The sequence below is a fragment of the Genypterus blacodes genome, unplaced genomic scaffold (genome assembly GCF_046128005.1).
Source record: "Genypterus blacodes isolate CSIRO-AG114 ecotype Tasmania unplaced genomic scaffold, CSIRO-AGI_Gbla_v1 ptg000001l_1, whole genome shotgun sequence".
Taxonomy (NCBI): domain Eukaryota; kingdom Metazoa; phylum Chordata; class Actinopteri; order Ophidiiformes; family Ophidiidae; genus Genypterus; species Genypterus blacodes.
Window position 1 is genome coordinate 85,229 of NW_027466815.1, and position 17,556 is coordinate 102,784.

The 17,556-nt window shown below is 45.3% G+C and overlaps 1 protein-coding gene across 1 annotated transcript in view; it reads left to right on the plus strand.

Moving 5' to 3' along the window:
• Positions 1-347: 347 nt before the first annotated feature.
• fgf11a (fibroblast growth factor 11a) overlaps positions 348-17,556 on the plus strand; it is a 44,508-nt gene continuing 27,299 nt past the window's right edge. Inside the window, exon 1 of the mRNA XM_076141335.1 lies at positions 348-540. Within this exon, the coding sequence (XP_075997450.1) occupies positions 348-540 (193 nt within the window). The remainder of the gene's footprint in view (positions 541-17,556) is intronic.

Below are 17,556 nucleotides of genomic sequence, written 5' to 3' on the forward strand. Positions count from 1 at the left end.
TTTTCCTGAACCTGCAAAACAATGCAACCAATCTGAAGGACATAAGATAACATTGACACTTACAGGCACACGTTCATCAACAAGCCTCATCTGTCAGTTTTGGGTGGGCCTGTAAGAGGGAACCACCCTTGTTTTTTTTACACTTTCGAATTTTCCATCTTTTTTGTCTGCCTTTTTCCTCCGTTGCTTTTGTCACTCCTCAGAGAGCCCCTCCTCCGTTCCACACTACTCCCTCAGCGTCGCCCTGGGTGAGTGGGCAGGGGGGTGGCCCACGGTACCCCCCGACACCTGGGCGCCACCGAGCCTCCAGAGGCTGGTGAGGCGGCAGCAGGGTCAGCGCAGGGAAGATGGCAGCTCTCGCCAGCTCCCTTATTCGCCAGCGCAGAGAGGTCAAGGACCCTCAGGCAAACCGGCAGGCCCCCAGCAAGCGCAAGCCCTGTCCAAAGAGCAACAAGTCGCTCTGCCAGAAGCAAATCCTCATATTAATATCGAAAGTTCGACTATGTGGCAGTCGAGGGAGAAAAATGGAAAAAAGACCGGGTGAGTGCCTGCAGTCCTTTTAAAAAATATTCTAAAAATTTGCACTGGACCTTCTTTCCTTATATCCTTTCCTAACCCTGTTCACCCCCCCCCCCCCCCCCCTCCCCCCAACATTATTTCTGTCTGTACTCGATAACTGGATTTTGATGGTTGACTTCTCATACTATAGATTAATCCTTATCTGAGAAGCCTCAATAGAGAACATCCCCTGTCTGTAATTTCTCGTTCAGCACTTAATCTGAATCTTGGAATCATCCCAGCGTCTCTTCTTCCTGCTAACTCTCGTCAACACGGAACGGCAACGAGTGTAACTTCCTGCTTAATACTGAATGTCCTTTGGCTTCTAGCGATTAGTTATACACACAGGACTCCAGTCGACCAGAGCCTTGGCATGATGACTTTGTTATGGCACATGTCAACATGTATACACACACACATGCTCACACGCAAGTGCCGGTACTATGCAAGCACGGAACAATCTTGGCTCATGCACACAGTGATTTACTGTGGTATAAAAATGTCAAGAGTCTCCTCATTTGCGATTCTGGGGGCCATTACTCTCCCTGTGCGCCCCCCGAGGCAAGTGAAACAGTGCAGCCTAATTTGTCTTGTGTGTTTGCATATTAAATGTGATTGCAAAATTGCTTGTTGACGGCGAATGAGAAAATGATACTTGGTTTGTGAAAACGGATGTCTACGTGCCTAATATGGCTGTGGTTTGGATGTTGTCTGCTTAATGACTGCAACATGGAGACAACCTAACAACCTACAGTTCCTCAGATGGTTCATGCTCTTACTTTGCAGCATATGTAACCTATAGAAACAGAGTAACTATCATGTGTGTAGTGTATGTGTACACATACGTATTTGTGTCTGTGGCTCTTTGATAAATTCTGGTTAAGAACTGCTCTGGTTTATTCCTTTGTGTCATATTTCACAAGTTGAGTTCATTTGAGACTGAGACCTTGTCTGACTTGTATCCTTGTGTCTGTGTGTTCCTGTGTGTGTGTGTATGCCTGTGTCCATCCCTGTATGAGCTTGTCCTCAATGTGTGTGTGCTGCTCTTCGCGCACTGTGTTTGCATCCTTAACACTCTGTGCAAGTGCATTTGTACTCTTGTGTGTGTGTGTGTGTGTGTGTGTGTGTGTGTGTGTGTGTGTGTGTGTTCAGCAATATTTATTATCTGGGTGCGCCAAGTTCATCATTGTAATTATGCAGGGTACCTTAACAGTGGAAGCAGCATCTGCCATGGAGGCGGCTGTTCTCTGTATTGTAATTATAGTTGTAAAGTATGTTCAGCAGGTCGTGGCAGTGCCAGGTCTTTGGGAAAAGGCCATGCCTGCACCATGCCCATTGTTTGCAGCATGATTTCACTTCTAATGGCTTCAGTACACTTTGCACTCTCATGGATTTATTAGGTTAATCATAGAGACGTGGTATAGAAGGTGTGGTTAAACACGCAATAACCAGGGATGGACTCTCTCTCTCTGCTGTCTCTGGCTCTTCATCGGCTGTCTCTCGCTTTCTCTCTGGTGTCCTGCCCTGTCAATGTGACTATTGCATGGCGAGAGGCAGAGAAAGAGAGTGGAAAAGGAGGGATTTCAGGGCGGATGTAGAGGAGTCTGTGTTAAGCACCATATGTGCATCTTCATCATTCTCTCAAGGAGCTTGTTCATGTGTGTGTAGCATTAATGTTGCAGGATGGAGGACGTGGCTGACCTTTGGCCATGAGTGTGTGCTAGCTGCAGTATGCGTGTGTGCTCATTGTATTTAAATGTTGGTGTCTGTGCGTGTGTGTTTCTCCCTCCGTGGCTGAGCTTCTGCCTGAGGCCACAGTTGACCCCTGGCCAGGAATAAACGTCCAGAATATTCCTGAGCTGCAGTCTCCTCCTCCTCCTCTACCTTCGCTTCCTTCTGCTGCTGGCAGGACTACAGAGCAGCAGCTTACTGCTTGCCTTCACTTTGCCTCCAACCACCTTCCATTGTCTTGCACTGGCATCATCTGGCTAGCACTGGAATCCTTTGGATCCTTTGGCGTGTAGTCTCATTCATTGTCCTCCATATACTGTAGGTTGGTTCCCATTGTTTCCCGTTGGCTTACATTGGCTTTTGATGTGTTTTGGCCTTGGTAACTCTCTGAAGAACTGATTATCAATACTAATTTCTCATTCTCATGTATTTTGTGAGAATGTACTTCTTCATTAAGGTCTATACTGGTCAGGAGTTTACTATCTCACATCAGAATACTCATAACAATAGACATTAACATATAGTTGCATTATTGCTAGGAAGGGAGGAATTTGCTGTGTCATATATCACACGTGTCGTTATTATGCATGCAGCCAGTTATGCCCAAGTCAAGAGAACTCCCCAGGCAGTTAGAGATACAGAGCAACATGTTCACCCTCAGGCTCCGACATTGCACCAAGAGTCCTGCACATTTGATGAGAAAACAATAGAAAATCACACATGTTGAAAGTCTATCATGAGAGAAATACAGTACGTCAGATTGTTTTCATCGGGATTTGTGTATTTCTTGTGTGTGTGTGTGTGTGTTTGTGTGTGTGTGTGTGTGTGTGTGTGTGTGTGTGTGTGTGTGTGTGTGTGTGTGAGTGTAGACATTGTGATGGTCCTGCCACAGTGTTCATGTGTGTTGTTGCCTTGTGACCGCATTGATCACGTTTCCCTTTGTATTGTTAAAGGTCATTTAAGGCTATTTTATTATGCCATGAATTGTACTTATGAATGAATGAATGTGTTCACAGCCAGGCTTTGTGTGTGTGTGTGTGTGTGTGTGTGTGTGTCTCCTTAAACTCCTTGACTCCCTGAAATGTCGTATGAGACAGTAATTATTGCTCTCACAAGCATCAAGATCACACACACGCACATCAAGATCACACACATGCAAAATCAAGATCACAATCAAGCAATGATCTTGATTGTGCCTGTGTGTGAGCTACAGGTCTGATTTACAGGTGTATAAGTATTAATGATCAAAAATAATTGAGCTTTTGTTGTATGATGCGTGTGTGTGATCTTGACCGTGCGTGTGTGTGATCTTGACCGTGCCTGTGTGTGATCTTCATGGTGCGAGTGCGTGATCTTCATGGTGCGTGTGTGTGATCTTGATGGTGTGTGTGTGTGTGTGATCTTGATGGTGCGTGTGTGTGAATAAGGTCTCATACGTCCTCCCATAGAAGTGAGGAGTGTTTACGTGTCCCTGCCTGACCCACATACCTCCCCTCTTACTTGTCCGTTAAACTGTCATCCCCCATATCCCTCTACTCTGTCACCCCCTAAGCCACACACACACACAGACACACACACACACAAACACAACCCTCACCTAACCCATACTAATGATGTCCCAGCACTACAGCCCACTCAGCTTATAACAAGGTCAGCCTGCCCTGTTCACTCTCACAGGAGTAGACACACACACACACACACACACACACACACACACACACACACACACACATACATACATACCTACTAGACATTAACCTACACAAATAAATCAACACGTGCCCACTAAAGGCTTAGATAGGCTGCTACTACACACACACACACACACACACACACACACACACACACACACACACACACACACATATACACATACAAACAAGCATTTGATAAAGATTTCCTGATAATTTATGTAGAGTGTGTGGGAGAGAGATAATTCCCTGGTTTTGTGAATTTGTGTGTGTGTGTGTGTGTGCGCACAAGTGAAGGTGTGTGGCTGATACGATCTAATGAGGATGTTAAGCTGCCTATTGGATATCAAAGCAAAACCAAAATAGCTTGGGTTGTCTTCTGACAGCATGCTGGAGCTGTTGTGGAAGCCTTCGTCTGTTCCCCTAACAGGATAGAATAACACAGTGAGTTGTTACTGCAGCACCGGGCCAAGTGTTCCAGCAGCCTGCAAATTGTCTGTGTGTGTGTGTGTGTGTGTGTGCGTGTGTGTGTGTGTGTGTGTGTGTGTGTGTGTGTGTGTGTGTGTGTGTGTGTGTGTGTGAGTGAGCCAGCGAATATGAGTGTGTTTGCTTTGGAGACAAACGACAGAAGACAGTGTAACAGTAGTCTGACAGGCTCCTCTGCCAGAGTTGGTGAATGTGTGTGTGTGTGTGTGTGTGTGTGTGTGTGTGTGTGTGTGTTTGTAACATTTCTTGTGCTGTGATTCATCAGGTCACATCAGCTCCTCTCATTAACACACACTGATTTATCAATAATGTGCCACAGCGCTTGGAGAGCTCACATTGAGCCAGGACGATTTACTGCCTCATAGACTGCTCTCCCTGGACAGACCCCCCCACTGGAGGACTATATTTCTCTCCTCTCTCTGTTTACCTTTCTCTCCTGCTTTATCAGTCCTCCATCTATTCCTACTTCCCAATCTATCCTCCTCTCTCTCTCTCTCTCTCTCTCTCTCTCTCTCTCTCTCTCTCTCTCCACCCGTTCTCTCATAGCCTGGATTGTCTCATCACCCCACCTCACTGAGCACTTATCTTCTCAAGGACATCTGGCTTTGTTATACCTGTCTTTCCCTCTGTGTGTGTGTGTGTGTGTGTGTCTCTTCGTGTCTTTCTTTATGCTGGTGCATTTTTCCAGTGTGTCCAATCATCTTTAACTTTGGTCCAGTCAATCAATGAGCGATGCAACAATAAGAGAGACACTGGGAGTGTTGTGTTGTGTTGTGTTGTGTTGTGTTGTGTTGTGTTGTGTTGTGTTGTGTTGTGTGAGACCCGGTCTAGTGTGGCTGGAATAGAAGTGGGTGTGATTCATGATTAATGGAATTCAAATCTTTCAACTAACTGTACTGTAACTAAAGACACATGTAGACACACTGGCACAGGGATGGGATCCAATCTCACTATTCATAGCTGTTTTCCTGAGTCATACCAAGCCATGCCGATCAGAGTGAAGAGTGAAGACGAAAAACAATATATGATAATTTTGTTGCGTAAATACGATGATTTGCATAAACGTGTGTCGAAATTTCTATGACGCAACACTGCCGCGCCAGGTACAAACAACCTACGAGAACAAGCTGCGGGGGGAAAAGTTGCGTGCGATCTTTCAACGTGTGTGTGAGTGTTTGTGACACAAACCGAATAATGTGAAGCTCTGAAACACAGAAATGTACAGCTGATCACCCAAAGAGAAGCAAGACAGCAACGCAAGTCCTGAAGAGAGAGAGAGAGAGAGAGAGAGAGAGAGAGAGAGAGAGAGAGAGAGAGAGAGAGAGAGAGAGAGATTGAAGAAAATATTGAAATATTAATGATACAAGTTAGATGTTTATTTCCGGGGAAGTCATTAAATGATCTGCAGATTAATCGACTAATCTGTAGACTCATGGTTAGGTGCAGCCCTAGTTGTTAGCCAATCAGCAACTGAGATGTCAATCTGTCTGTGCGTGTTTGTGAGCTTGATGGCACAGGTGTGAACTTGATGATGTGTGTGTGGATGGGCATAATGGTGCATGTGTGTGAGTTTGAAAGCATGAATAATGTCTCATATGTCCTCCCACATACTGCTCTCCTTCTGTCTGGTGTTTTGAAGCATTGACAGATAGCACATGACCAAACACAGTCTTCAGTATCGGCTCAGTGGAAATCGTGTTTTTCTCTCCAACCAACCACGCCTGCACCTCCACCAGCTGATAGCTTTCCCTCTCACCCTCTGTCTTTGCCAGGGTGAAAGATGTAGCGTATGAAACGTTGTAAATGTTTGGTAGATGGTAGGAGTGTGCCTGTGTGATGATCTATGTGGGTTTCCAGCGATGTTCCTCCCATCCCATTGATTTATGGAGCCAGCATCTGTTCGGCTGGAGAGTGTGCTTCTTTTCTTTTTTTTTTGGGATTGCCATCAATCATCATTATCAAACTAACATGTAATGTCTGCTGGAGCGTTCTGCACTGGGAGAGACTTTGCCCTTCAGATGACCTTGAGCTAAGGCAGGTACACACACCTACAGCACTCAGATATGTACACATGTGTCCGCTGGGGTTCGCAACATCTGTCGAGCCTAACAAATCACCAGCGAGTGTTGAATGTCCCCCCCCCCTCCCCTTCCCCGTCCTCCTGGATCCCTGCTTGCCTCTTCTCCATGTCACTAAACCTCACGCTGGCCCTTTAATCACCGCCTATAGTTTCATTGCAATCTTAACATGCTGGGGACAGAAGGTCATTAGTGTTTTATATGCAATTAATTTCCTCCGTGGTTTGTGAGCAGAGCCGACGCAGGAGGTGGATCCCATGGAGATGCCAGCTTAGGGAGGAGATATATACACAAGATGTATATACACACACACACACACACAGAAACACACATCTCCTGGTCATGCTTGTCAAGACTTTGATTTCTGGCTCAGGGCTGTAACTGTGGCCATGACCGAGGTGACACTGTCCACAAGACAACTCATTAAATCATATGTTATCTTTATCCACTCACTCTTTCTCTCTTTATTTACTACTCACACACACACACACACACACACACACACACACACACACACACACACACACACACACACACACACAGGCGCTCTTATTGCCTTAAACTCAGACCTGCCTTGCCGAATGTGCATTTTCTCCCACTTGCATCTCTATCTGATTAGGTATTAGTTGATGTTGACCTTGACGACCACGGTACCCGAGGGTTAACTGACAGGTGTTGCGACACAAACAGATGGGCAGCTGGACTGGCTTTGGTCGGCACATTTCTCTGTCAACCCACCCACATCTGTCTTTTACAGGAGAACAGATTTCTTCATGTAATTTCCTCTCTACAAGACAAAATGAAGCTGATTACGGGCGGTGTGTTAGAGAAAGTATCTAGTAGTAGCTAGTCAAGCTGCCAGTTTAAGTGATTGTAGATGATTAGCTCCTGGCAGCTGTAAAACAGAATGGTAAGTTAGTTTGAATGATCCAAGTCCAAAGCCATTTTGGGGTTTGTGACAGCTGGGATCGGCTCCAGCAAAACCCCAGCGACCCACTGAGGATAAGCTGCTACAGACAATGGATGGATGGATGGGAATTCTGCCTCTGTAAATGTGGAACATTCCTCCATTTCCTCTCCATCTTGATCAAACGCTCCTCCTCGTCCTCCTCCACGTCCTCCCCCTTTGTCACATACGCACATGTGGAGCACTTAGACATGTATGTTACATTAAAACACTGTTACCAAGTCAAAGTACATCAGTAACCCTGAATAATAAAACTGCAGACGCAGAAACAAGCGTGCTCACATGCAGATAAGCACGCGTACACGCGTGCGTCCATAGACAGAGTAGAGGCAAATGACTCAACTGAATGAGGGTTGCATACATTACACACACACATTGAAAAGATAATTGAACATTTTACATATACATGGTACACAAATGGAAACACTGCAGTTTTGTGTTGGAAAGACGCGGCAATCGCACAGACAAGTGTGTAGTTTACATGTGCAGCCTCCTCTTACTCTCTCACAAATGTACCCACACACACACAATGATAAAAGAGGACACGGTGAACACAGAACTGTGATGTGACGTCTATCAGCCCCCTCTGGGTGTGATGCACGCTTTCTAAAGCATGTGTGCTCTACATGTGTTCTTTGTGTGAGGATTTGTCATTTGTTTTGTCCTCTTAGAAAATATATGTGTGTGTGTGTGTGTGTGTGTGTGTGTGTGTGTGTGTGTGTGTGTGTGTGTGTGGGGCACCTTGCTGTTTGCAGTGCCCTGACGACCTGTGTGTTACTCCCGTGTGGTACACAAGCACAGGTGCATAACGTGTCCTTCACTTTAATGTTCCATCAATCTGTAATGCTGGAGACAAGCCAGAGTGCAGCCGTGGCTACACACAAACACACACACAAACACACACACACACACACACACACACACACACACACACACACACACACACACACACACACAATAGCCGACACAAGTGCATGTACTCCAGAAATGTCTGCTGCATTCCCATAACAGTTTAAACTTGGATGCAGATTGGAGGACAGAAGGAACTTCCTCTAAAACTGGGGCTTTACCTCTGAGTGTGAGAGAGAGAGAGAGGCAAAGGGAGAGAGAGAGGCAGAGGGAGAGAGAGAGAGAGAGAGATCCAATGTAGCTTTACCTGTAGTTTTGCTTTGCTTGAACCAATAATACCTCCATTGACATCAGTGAGATCAAAGGTTTGGCACTAACCTACTTTACCCAGAACAGTGACTTCTTCACTTCTTCACTTCTTCACTTCTTTGCGCTCACTCCCTTTGCACTCTAAGCAGTGGAGCTAGATTATGGAAATGAGAGCATCCATAGTGTGGCAGCCGTGTGGTTTCATCCTGAGGGACTGTGTTTGTCCTATTGTCTAATGTCTCTAACAAAGACATCACAGGGTCCCTGTCACCACAAACATGCTGGTTCATGGTACCGTAACACTTTTGAGCTTGTGTCAGTTCTTTTCATTTAGAGTTCAAATCTGTGGAATCTGTGGCTTGTCGAATGAATCAATATCATCTCCTTCATGGAGTCTTCTGCAGTCTCTACTTGTTTCATGCAGTTGATGGATAATGAGAGGAAGGAACATCTCACTAATTTCCATTTACATACAGGGGAGTTCATTATTTTTGGTCCTTCTTTGTCAGATCGTGTGTGGGAAGTGTATGGAAAAGGTGACAATTGGTGAAATCTGTGCGAGTTGTGACGTCGTGAGCTCCTTAAAGCCGTTCAGTCATGAAGGACACCCATTCACAGATATTTATCATCATTATTTTGAAACCATTTCAGCTTTATTAGACATATTAAATTGCTAAGCGATGGTTTGGTTGGATGCTTACGTTCAGCAAAGGTCACAAGAAAGATTGAAACCTGTGACACCGTCTCTGATCTCGACTCACACAGCTACAGAATACCTGCACATCCCTCTCTAAATCCAGGTTACTTGGCTTAATGGATTTGTAGCATGTAGCAATGTTCCACTTATGGACATAAACTGAGACAGAGAGTTATGGCATAATATCCTTTTAATGAAATCACAGAATATAACTTATCCAACACATTTCTCTTCACATATTCACGTTGGCTCATATCAAGGCTTGTAATTCCAAGATGGTTTACTGAAGAAAATCTCATTCTAATCTAATTCTACTTTAAAGACCGCTGCCTTTGATACGGTATCATTTTCATCCTCTTTTGTTTTGTCGTTTTTGATTGAAACCCCGTCTTCCATCTCAGCGTATATAAGCCTTATATAAGCACGTCACACACAGCAGGTGACAAGGCATGACAGGAATAGCTGGAAAGGGGAAAGAGGTATTGTTCACCCTGACAAATGTTAATGGTATAAATGTCTGGATGTATGATAAGGGTGTATGGATGTAGGAGGGAAGATAATGATGACAGAGACGGAGATACTCAGGAAGTGACATTGGATGTGACGGAGAACAAGCTGGATTCAGACGTCTTTGTTGCAAATTCATGCTTGTTTAACTGCCTAGAGCCTCTTGGCTTTATAAGTATGATGGGCCAGAAGCCATGAAAGATGTTTAGGAGGGATGGAGGGATGGAGGGATAGAGAGATGGAGGGATGGAGGGACGGAGGGATGGAGAGATGGAGGGATGGAGGAGCCTCGCTTGGTTGTTGGCTCCAGATCATCTGCAAACTCATCCAATATCTGTGTAACCGGGTCTGATTTGGGAGCCTGTAGGTTGACCTCACTTTCTCATCCGACACAATAACTCTTAACTTGTGTCTCTACTTGTATGTGACCCATTCATGCAAGGAGCAGTGAGGGGTTTAGTGTCGCATTCTGGCTCTCTAGGAGGAGCCTGGAATCAAACCAAGACGACCGCTCTACCATCCTGAGCCACGTCACCCCCTGCCACAAAGCAATATGTGATATACATAAAGAAAAATACATTTAAAATGTGGTTTAACAACAAACCTGCATGTGTAAAGGAGAAACATAGTGTGTTTGTAAATGGAGGAAACTGTGTACTGAAGTGTTGCAGCAGTCTCTCTCCCTCCGTCTCTCTGTCTCTCTCTTTGTCTCTCTCTTTGTCTCTCTCTCTCTCTCTCTCTCTCTCTCTCTCCCTCTCTCTCTCTTGCTGCGAGTGAAAGTGAATTGGGAGATGGTGTGATTAGAGAAGACAAGGACAGACTGAAAGTCTGACCTCTAGCTGAGAGGTAGCCAGGAGAAAGGAGGCGGCGGAAGAGATAAAGAGAGAGATAGAGGAATAGTAGGATGCTGGGAGTCAGGGGGTCTAGAAAAGAGAAAAACAAGTAGCTATAAGTGATCTTTTCTGACGGTACATTGTGCTGTAGAGAAAGGAAAAGAAGAATGTGGGACATCCAGAGCTGAAGCTACAGTCAACAGTATGATGAAGAAATCAACCAAGAAGTTTACTTTGATATTTTAAAAAGTGAAAATCGATCACTGAACTCGTCCCTTGTTGCTGCTTGACATCTATTTGAGAAGTCTGGATATTGCAGTGTCTCTTTATGGCCTGTCGAGGTTATTGACTACTTGTCAGGACTTTTTAGTGGGAGAGAGTTTTGGATTTTAATGTTAAAAAGCTGTGCTATCAGGGCGCACACACACACACACACACACACACACACACACACACACACACACATGCATATCTGTGGTAGAGGTGTGCTATTTGAACAATTTCAGGTCCATTCATTTCCATTTGTATCAGGTGGCAGCAGTGCATCATGGGTAAAATGCTGCTGTGACAGGAATTACAGGAGTGAACATTTTTTGCAGGTGTATACTTACATAGATACAGTACACGTGCATTTTTTGGATCTTGAAATGAGTCAAAATCCATATTAATAAAATGGCATTGAAAGATACAAAAGCCAACGTGTTTAATGGAAGATGGATAGAAAGAGGAGAGAAGGTAAGGAGATAGGGATGTAAAGAAGGAGTGAGCGCAGCACATGTATCTTAGAGAACGAGCGAGAGAGAGAGATGGGCCGATAGAGAGGAGTGGTGGGAGGGAAGGAAACGCAAGGAAGAGATGGAGTGATAGAGAGATAAGGGGAGGAGGTGTGTGGAGGTAATGGGGTTAGGAGAGACAGAGATAGATGGAGAGTTAGAGAGGGAGATAAGGAGGCAGCCATAGCAGGAGAGAGGAGAGATACCTGGGAAAAGAGGGATGGAGGGAAGATGTAAAGACAGGCCTGGGAACAAGGCGAGGACCAACACTGCTCAATTATGCTCCAATAAAAAGGAGGGAAGAGGAGGAGGAGAAGAGAGAGAGGAAGAATTAATAGTAGCTGAAGTCAATTCATGACTCTCACAGGAATCTTCATCAGATAATTTAGGCTGGGAAAGGAAAGCAATTTAGTGTGTGTGTGTGTGTGTGTGTGTGTGTGTGTGTGTGTGTGTGTGTGTGTGTGTGGTGATATGAAGCAGAAGATTTTAACACTGAGCAAGATATATATATGTGTATATATATATATATATATATATATATATATATATAAGTATGCTATGTGCGAGAAAGGTTTATGTAAATATGTAGGTGTGTGTGTGTGTGTGTGTGTGTGTGTGTGTGTGTGTTTGTCAGATTGGAGTCTGGGGGCAGTGTGGAGGAGATAAAGAGACTCATTAAGAGGCCATTTATAAGTTTGTTAATGAACACAGACCCTGCACCTCCCTCCATACCCAAAAGGTGTGTGTGTGTGTGTGTGTGTGTGTGTGTGTGTGTGCTTTCACATGCTGTACATTCAGGTAGAGGTGGAGTCAGACTCATATAAAGGTAAACTGAACACTCAAGACCCAGACACGGCAATTTCTTATATTAACATGCTCAGACACATACACACTTTTGCGCACACACATGTAAACTTACCCAGGGGGCCGTGCTGTGTTCTGTAAGGCTTTCAGTGGAAAGTAGAAATGTCACATGGCAGTCAAGAAGCGAGGGAGTGCTGATGTCATAAAAGATGTTAAGTTATGTGTGTGTGTGTGTGTGTGTGTGTGCATATCACAGTTTAGCGTTGAGCATGTGTGACGCTTACGTCCATGCAGCGTGTTACTCTGGGAGCTGACCGGCACATGGGCGGTAAAAAGAAAGAAGAGGAGCTGACTTTATCCTCCGTCCATGGAGAGAGATTGGGTCGATGCATGGATGAGCAGTCGTTCATTACACACACAAACATGCTGCTAGTTCAGGCACATTTCCTGTACAAACCACAATGCAATTGAAACAAATGAAAGTGGTCTACTGGTAGTTTTGCCTTAATTGCAGAATAGAGTTTATAGTGTGAGTGAAACAGGGATATCCACCTCCTTGTACCTGGCACACACCCCTGGGTTTCTGTTTCACACAGCTTTATGCATGAGTCACAGTTATTGTGCTGCTGATTTATGCATTAGTGGGTTCACTGTACATTTTGTATGTGAAGGAAAGAAATCAATCAGTCTGGGTGGCTGATGAGAACACACCCTGCTTAAGGTTTTGACATTTATGCTGCTGCCAGTATTGAATCAGACGCCATGTGTTTGCTGGTTGCCATTTATAAGAGGCTGACATTCAATTTAAGAGTATGCACAGGTTACTTTGATATCCTTGGACTCTCCATGCAGCACTGCTCTCCACGGTGTCAACATGATGTACAGCCTAGTCCAGTCTCGGACTCTCACAATGTTAGTCTGAATTTATACAGCCCAATAGACTATTGTTATGGTACTAGAGCCAGGAGTGCAGGAGTCCTGCCAGAATCTCTCTGCACAGAGCCGAGACAGTCCAATGAATAAAAAAGCTACAATGCTAAATCTGTCTTGGCATCCTAACCTTTAAAGTCCCTTATGTATAGAATATACGTATACATATCTGTTTATTCGTGACATTACACTTCCAGCTTAGCAGAATAATATGTGACCATTCCTGTCTAAGGTAGAGAAAGATTGACTTCTGTGTTTGCACTCGTTGGGGCTCCGACTCACTCATGGATTCATTTGGGAGGAAATGAATCAAACCCAACTCTATTACATTAAGACATTTCAATCAAATCAATCTCACATCAGAAACAGTGAACTCTCTGTCACGTTGACCCTTTGCAGTCACACACACTGAATAATAATATGTGCTCTACTGTGCTGTTGTGTTACAAACGTTGCTTGGACATGTGAAGGAGAGAAACAGAGGGAGTGTGTTCAGTCTTCAGAGATGTTATCACATCGAGGCCGTTGTCAGAGGCACCGTGTGTAGACGGCCCTTAGGCGTGTGAAGCCCTTTGAGACATTGTATGAGATAATGGGCTATACAAAGAAATTGACTTGACTTTGGAGACGAGCGAGAGAAAAGGCCAGTTCTTCCTTTGTAGGGTTAAAGTTAGTTCTGGTCACTATGTAGGAAAGGAAACCTTGTTCCTCCCTTTAGTAATCCACAAAGATGTAACCTTGGGTTCCCTACACCTGCTTGAATTGTGTGTATGTTTCCCTTTTCACTGATCACAAATGACCTACAGTATTCCAGTAAACAATCAGGGACCCATCTGCCAGCAAATATGTCCAGATGCACTACAATTATATCATTCTGCATGTAGTCAGGGAGAACAACTAGACACAGTGTGGATATGTTTATATAAGATCTATTTTTGGGAGTAAATTGATCATTCACCCATTTATACCTCCAAATAAGTTTCCTGTTTCTATAACGTCTACTTGTCCGGCAATCCAGGTAAGCTGGTGGCGGGGAGGGGGAGCGGGAGGGGGAGGGGTCTGCCATGGAGGAAAAGATGGGACATAGATTGAATACATGTACCGAACACACACTGAATTGATTCTGAAGCCATGGGTGATATTTCGTCTGCACCTGAATCATCTCAGTAAAACCTCCTGAGGCTCGGTGCGTCTGTAAATGTAGTCGCTTACTTTTATCGGCCAAAGTCAACAGTTGTGGGTCTGGTTTTATCACAGAGGTTTGGACCCTCGCAGGCAGTCGGGTGCTTTGCTACAATGATCCAAAGACACAGGATGGCAGTAAATGAATCATAAGTGCGGAGAGACACGAGCTGAGCGGCTGAAGGAAGTATGATGAGGGGTACTAAAGGGACGACAGGGACGACCCAAACCATAGCTCAACAGATGGAGCGATGTATGAGGAGATGGCTGGGCTGGATGGAGACAGGGTTGCCCGGATGGGTTTTACGAGACGCCCATCTCCGTAGGCATAAAGGGAATTATCCCTGTCCAGTTCAATAAAGCGGCTTGTATAATTACAGTGCAGTTTACTAGCTGGAAGGAAATTGAATCCCTTAGAAGCAGGCGGAGAAAAGGCGAACGGTGCAAGAGAGAGAAGGAGGTAGATAAGCAGGTGAACAAAGAGGAAATTATAAGGAGCGGGAAAGCAGGGAAGAGAGAGAGTGGGGAGGGGGGGGGGGGGGGGAGGGGGGAGGGGGGAGGGGGGAGGGGGGTCTGCACTGTCACTTCACTTTTCCTATTATCTCTGTGCAGCAAATTGGGAGTAGACTCTGAGGCTCACGTCAAACAGGAAGTACCTTGGATACTGTGTGTTCTCTCTTGTTTGCTGTCATTAGCTGTAGCCTGGTTCAGTTTCAGCAACCACACACACACACACACACACACACACGGCAGCAGTTGTACTCATTTCAGGGCGTTCTGATCAACGGTGTCGCATTAATTTTTTGGTTTCGCCAATGAAATGGAAATTGTGGTTGATGGAGAGTTGCTGCTTCAATTAGATCAGTAAATAATTAGTGGTAACGTTTGTGAACTGTTTGGCCTTTCGGTTGATTGTAAGGCTCCCAAGAGGAACCTGGGGGAAATGGAGATCTACTGCACGAGTGTGTATGAATGAGTGAGTGTGTGTGTGTGTTATGGGGTGCGGGGGCATGAATGAATTGAGGACAGACAGGAGGAGAAAAAGGGTCTCTGCAAATCAGTTTAATTAAAGAGTACTGATGCATGAGATTAGATTGGGAGCCTATGGTGTAAAGGATATGATTACACAGGGAGAGAGATGGACGGATTGGAGAGAGAGAAAGAGGCAAATGGTAAGAGTTATATAGAGAAAATAAAAGACGCAAAGATAGAACGCGACACCAACAAAGATGGAGAGAGAAGAATGATGGGAGGGGGACAGAACACACTGTCGTCGCTCGTGGCGATGCACAGCATGCAGGTCCCACGGTTCTCTTTGGGTTGCCTCGGCACCCAGGGTGTTTCCTGTCTCGACAACAAGGTACCCCCGCGCGCGCGTGTGTGTACGAGCAAGCGAGACATCTCTTGCTTTGTGGTGTGTCTGTCGCCGGCTGCCTAATTAGTAGTGTCATGCAGAATCTGGTGACAAGATGCAACACAACGGCTGGAGGACACTCGCACAACGACACACACTTAGACACACTGCATCCTATGTGCTTGTTTGTGAGGACAAGGAATCCCACTTTGCTCTCTCCTAGGACAGAGATTCCTCCGACACTCAATTAATGTCGTGAAATTTAAAAGCTGCATTTAGCGCATGAACAGCTCATTCACTTTAATCAGACCACACTCAAGTGCTACACTCTTTCATTTAGCATAGATGCTTATCCTCTCCACAGGGCTGCTGGAGCCAATCCCAGCGGTCACTGGGTGAGAGGCAGGTTACACCCTGCATAGGTCGCCAGCCTATCACAGACAGCAAACACACACACACACACACATGGACAGATGGACAAGTCAGTAGAGTGTCTGATTCACTTCAGCTGCATGTCTGTGGGGGTTTGGAGGAAAACGGAGCAGCTGGAGGAAACCCACACCAACATGGGAAGAACATGTAGACTCCATACAGAAAGGAACCCAGGGCCACCATGCCTCCCTCAAGACCAACAGTAGAAAGAAATCGTTCCCCCCCCTCCCGCCCCACAGATTGAAAGAGAGCTGAACAGACTTAGAATCACACGGCGTATCTTCAACCATCCTCCAGCCACATCTGCAAACACCTATTTCCGCTTCAATGAGACCTGAGACAGCCTTCCACTCTTTCTTTTCTGAAACAAATGCAGTGCACATAATATACACACATTAATATTATAATTGATTTAAAACATAATCAATCTCACCAAGCACACTTAAAGCTGCACAGACACAATATATATTTGGGGTATCCGCTGGTTACCGTCACTCACATGATGATGACATTTGTAGTTTTTCTGGAGCGATTGAAATATTCATGAAAGCACTTTTTCCTATTCAATCGCAGTCTAAGAGTTGGACAGCTGTGCAGACTATGGGATTGAAGGGGGAAAATGCATGATACATCCATGGCTGTTGATGGCCTCATATGGGAGCTGACGCTGACATAAAATGAATTAAAAAGAGAGAGAGTGTGTAAGGGAGAAGAGGAGAAGCGAGAGATAAAAGTTTGTTTCATTTTTTGAATCCTGACACTCGTTAGACAGGGTTTTCCACAGTGTGTGTGTGTGTGTGTGTGTGTGTGTGTGTGTGTGTGTGAGGAGGGGGTCTGTAGCAGAAGAGCCTGATTAGCATTGTGCTCCATGTTCCACTGCCGAGGCTTCAACTCAGGAGGGGCGGGAGGGGGGGTGTGGGACCGCTGGCTCAGCACTGTGCCAAAGGCGGAGGAGAAGAGAGGAGAAAGAAGAGGTGAGAGGTGTTTGCTCCGTATGTTTAGAGACTAATGAGAGGAGAAGAAAGAGGAGAGAGTGAGAGGTAAATGAGAAGCAATTAGGGTTTCTCTCTCCTTCCTCCATGTCTTCTCCCTCCTCTGTTGTGATCCGGGCAATAAAACAACTGGATGCTGCCAAGTGTTTGGTTTACGGCCGCCTCATTCTTCTTTTTACTGTTGTCATCCTTTCATTGTTGTCTCTATCTCTCTCTCTTTCTTTCATCTGCCCCCGCGCTTCTTCCCAGGCAGTGATGCTGACAGGGAGAGAAACTCAGCATTGTGTCGGTGTCAGAGCGTATCACGGGCCACAAGGAATACACACAAGGAATCTGACAAACACACACACACACGTACTCACACACACGGATGAGATGAAGCT